Source organism: Trachymyrmex septentrionalis, unplaced genomic scaffold (genome assembly GCF_001594115.1).
Source record: "Trachymyrmex septentrionalis isolate Tsep2-gDNA-1 unplaced genomic scaffold, Tsep1.0 scaffold3, whole genome shotgun sequence".
Lineage (NCBI taxonomy): Eukaryota > Metazoa > Arthropoda > Insecta > Hymenoptera > Formicidae > Trachymyrmex > Trachymyrmex septentrionalis.
In genome coordinates this window covers 565,541-568,287 of record NW_017305462.1, presented here as the reverse complement: position 1 = coordinate 568,287, position 2,747 = coordinate 565,541, and the positions used below count along the sequence as shown (strand labels likewise).

At 30.7% G+C, this 2,747-nt stretch overlaps 1 protein-coding gene across 2 annotated transcripts in view; it reads right to left on the bottom strand.

The window, feature by feature from the left end:
* The window catches only part of LOC108749547 (alpha-1A adrenergic receptor), a 24,115-nt gene extending 22,666 nt beyond the window's left edge, over positions 1 to 1,449 (bottom strand). For both annotated transcript variants that reach the window (XM_018488311.1, XM_018488310.1), the window contains exon 1: positions 1,252 to 1,449. Coding sequence is in view for 1 of the 2 variants with exons in the window: in XM_018488310.1 (XP_018343812.1) it covers positions 1,252 to 1,286 (35 nt within the window). In the remaining variant the exon portion in view is untranslated. The remainder of the gene's footprint in view (positions 1 to 1,251) is intronic.
* Between the last annotated feature and the right edge of the window lie 1,298 nt (positions 1,450 to 2,747).

Genomic DNA, 2,747 nt, shown 5'->3' with positions numbered 1-2,747 from the left:
GAGAGAGAGAGAGAGAGAGAGAGAGAGAAAGGGGGTTGGGGAGGAGAGAGAGAAAGAACGAATCCCGAGGAAAGGTCGACAGTAATCCAGTTATTTCCGCTTTCCATGAACAGAAAGCCGGAAATTATGACTTTTTACCATGTATTATTGCAAATTCAAGCTTACAGCATTTGTTGTCCATACATTTCCTTTATTAAACAGAAAATACGACGTAATGTGCATTAACAGGTATTAATAATCAAATATAATAATTAAATTGAAATTCATTAAAGTACAAAATAAAGAAAAATAAAGACTAAGGTAGATTTGTATAAAGTGAAACAAAATGAAAAATAGCAACGATAAACGATCAAATGGATAATATTCTTTATTATTAAGGATAAGAAGAGCGCTAGAAATGGATTAGAAAGGACGTAAAGGTGATTGAATCATTTTCTACTTAAAAAAATAGGACGATATTAAAGCAACAGGTCTCAGATTGTCGTATGCGATTCAGCTAATAAAGTGTCGAACTTTCGCCGAAAGTAAATGGTTTACGGAAAGGCTCGAGGCATTGCAACGAGATCAATAGCTACATCTCCCTGATAAAGGGATCGCGAGATTAATGAGAGTCTCGCGCGTAGATGCGGCTAATCGAATTGCATCTACATAAATGACGGCACTTAAAATTCGCGCTCCAACGACAATAACTTTTTTCTTCGCAACTAAATGACGTATACTTAGTGTATCCCAGATTCTTTTAATCTCCTTCAATGGATTTTTATAACATTTTGGATCTTAGAGCTTCAGTTTCGCTTTAAGATTGAATGAAATTCAAAATGATTCGAATGGCAGTTTAAATAATAATTCCAAGAATAATAAATATAAAAATGTACTTTGTGATATATGTATGTATAATAATTACATTCAGTGAAATTCAGTCTGAGTTAGAGAAATATAATTAAGATTTTTTAGAGATACATTGAAATATATTTTTGACAAGATTGTAAATTCAATATATATCTTTTTCTTTTTTAAGAATCGAAGAATTTTAGGAAAAATTATGTATTTTAAATCTGTAAGATCTGTCATGGAATTTGTGAACTAAAAAAAGAAATTGTTCCTAAAATATTGTTACTTTTATTGTTCCTTTTTTTATTTGACAAGATTGCGACGAAGTAAATAAATCAGTTCTGCAACGAACAATATCTGTGAACTAATGAAAGAAAATAGTATATATTGTATACGGTCGATTTTTATGATTGCACTTACTTTTTCAATTTCTGTAGCTCGCGTTTCGACGCCATTGATGCTCTCGTTTCGTCGTCGGTACAGTTTGTTCATTCTCTGAACCTCAGACACAGTCGAGACACTTCTTACTTTCTTTACTTGGAATTTTCACTCGTATTTCACAAATCGAGATTGTTCTTCTTTCTTCAAATTTACGGACACTCACGGGAGACGATAAAGATAAACATTTATTTACTTGTATACGAGCTATTATTTCCATTCTCTTCCTGAAATTTTATGACTTTGATAAAATATGATTTATTAAATGTTAGACGTTTACAAAAGAAATCCATTTATGAAGTCATCTCTCGCAAATTCTCTGAGGGGACTTTGAGTGACAATTTTCGCCGAAAGTGTCAAATAGGAAAGCCATCAAAGGTCAAATGAGTTTATGTGGTGGTAATTTTCTCTAACATTACTTAAAAAATATTTTCGTTTTAATTCTTTAATTGCAAATTTTTTAGCAAATATGAGGATAAAAAATTAAGGAAATAAATAATACGCCATACTAAATAATTCATATAAATTGAAACGACATTGAAAGAACTTGTGCAAATAATAAACTTTTTTTTTGGAAATACTGCCTAAATTTTAGAAATTTAATATTTGATAAACTCATCGTGCGCTATTTAAGAATTTTATTACAGAAAGATATTTAAAAAACTTGTTCTGTTTTATTCATAACTGCTCTCTTCATTGATATTATATATTATATATTAGTCAATTTATGTATTATTAAAACAATTAAAAATTGATGAATAAATTTTTAAAAAGACATTTATCGAAATTTACAATTGAAGGATTAATTGCCGGCGTAATTCAATTTATACATGATATTAAGAGTATCTCTCGCTAAGAAACTGATTTGAATTTCAGTGTCGCATTTCATCTTCTAGCTCACGAAACCATGAATCTATTGTATGATATCGCGGCTCTTCGATATCCAAAATGAATTCGGCCGATCGGATTTATTAAATCTCGTGGCTCGCTCGATATTTGAATAGCAAAGTAGCGCGATTCTACCGACTTTTTATGCGCGACAGCTCGAAAAGCTCGGAGTACGAACGAATCTCGATGAACGAGGTTGTTAATCACAGAAATCGAAACATATTAAACCGAACTTTGTATTCTATCTACCTCGCAATATTTATGAAGATCTGTGTAAAACTTATTAGTGATTAAATTAATTGGTACGATTTACAATTAATAATTAATTTAATAATTACAACGGTAACACTATTTGTTGGGAATGTAATATGAATTTATTTTTCACGTGTAAATAATTAAATAAGAATAGTATGTATCATTTCACTGATTCGCAGCGTGAAAGTTCCATTAGGTTTCGTAGCGTAAAAATTCAGAAAATTCGCGAGTTTGATGAATTTAAGCGTGAGAATGAAAAGTATTTGATGGAGGACTCATCTTATGCACTTATTGTGCAAATAATGTCGATCAAAATTACCATAACAAAGGATTAG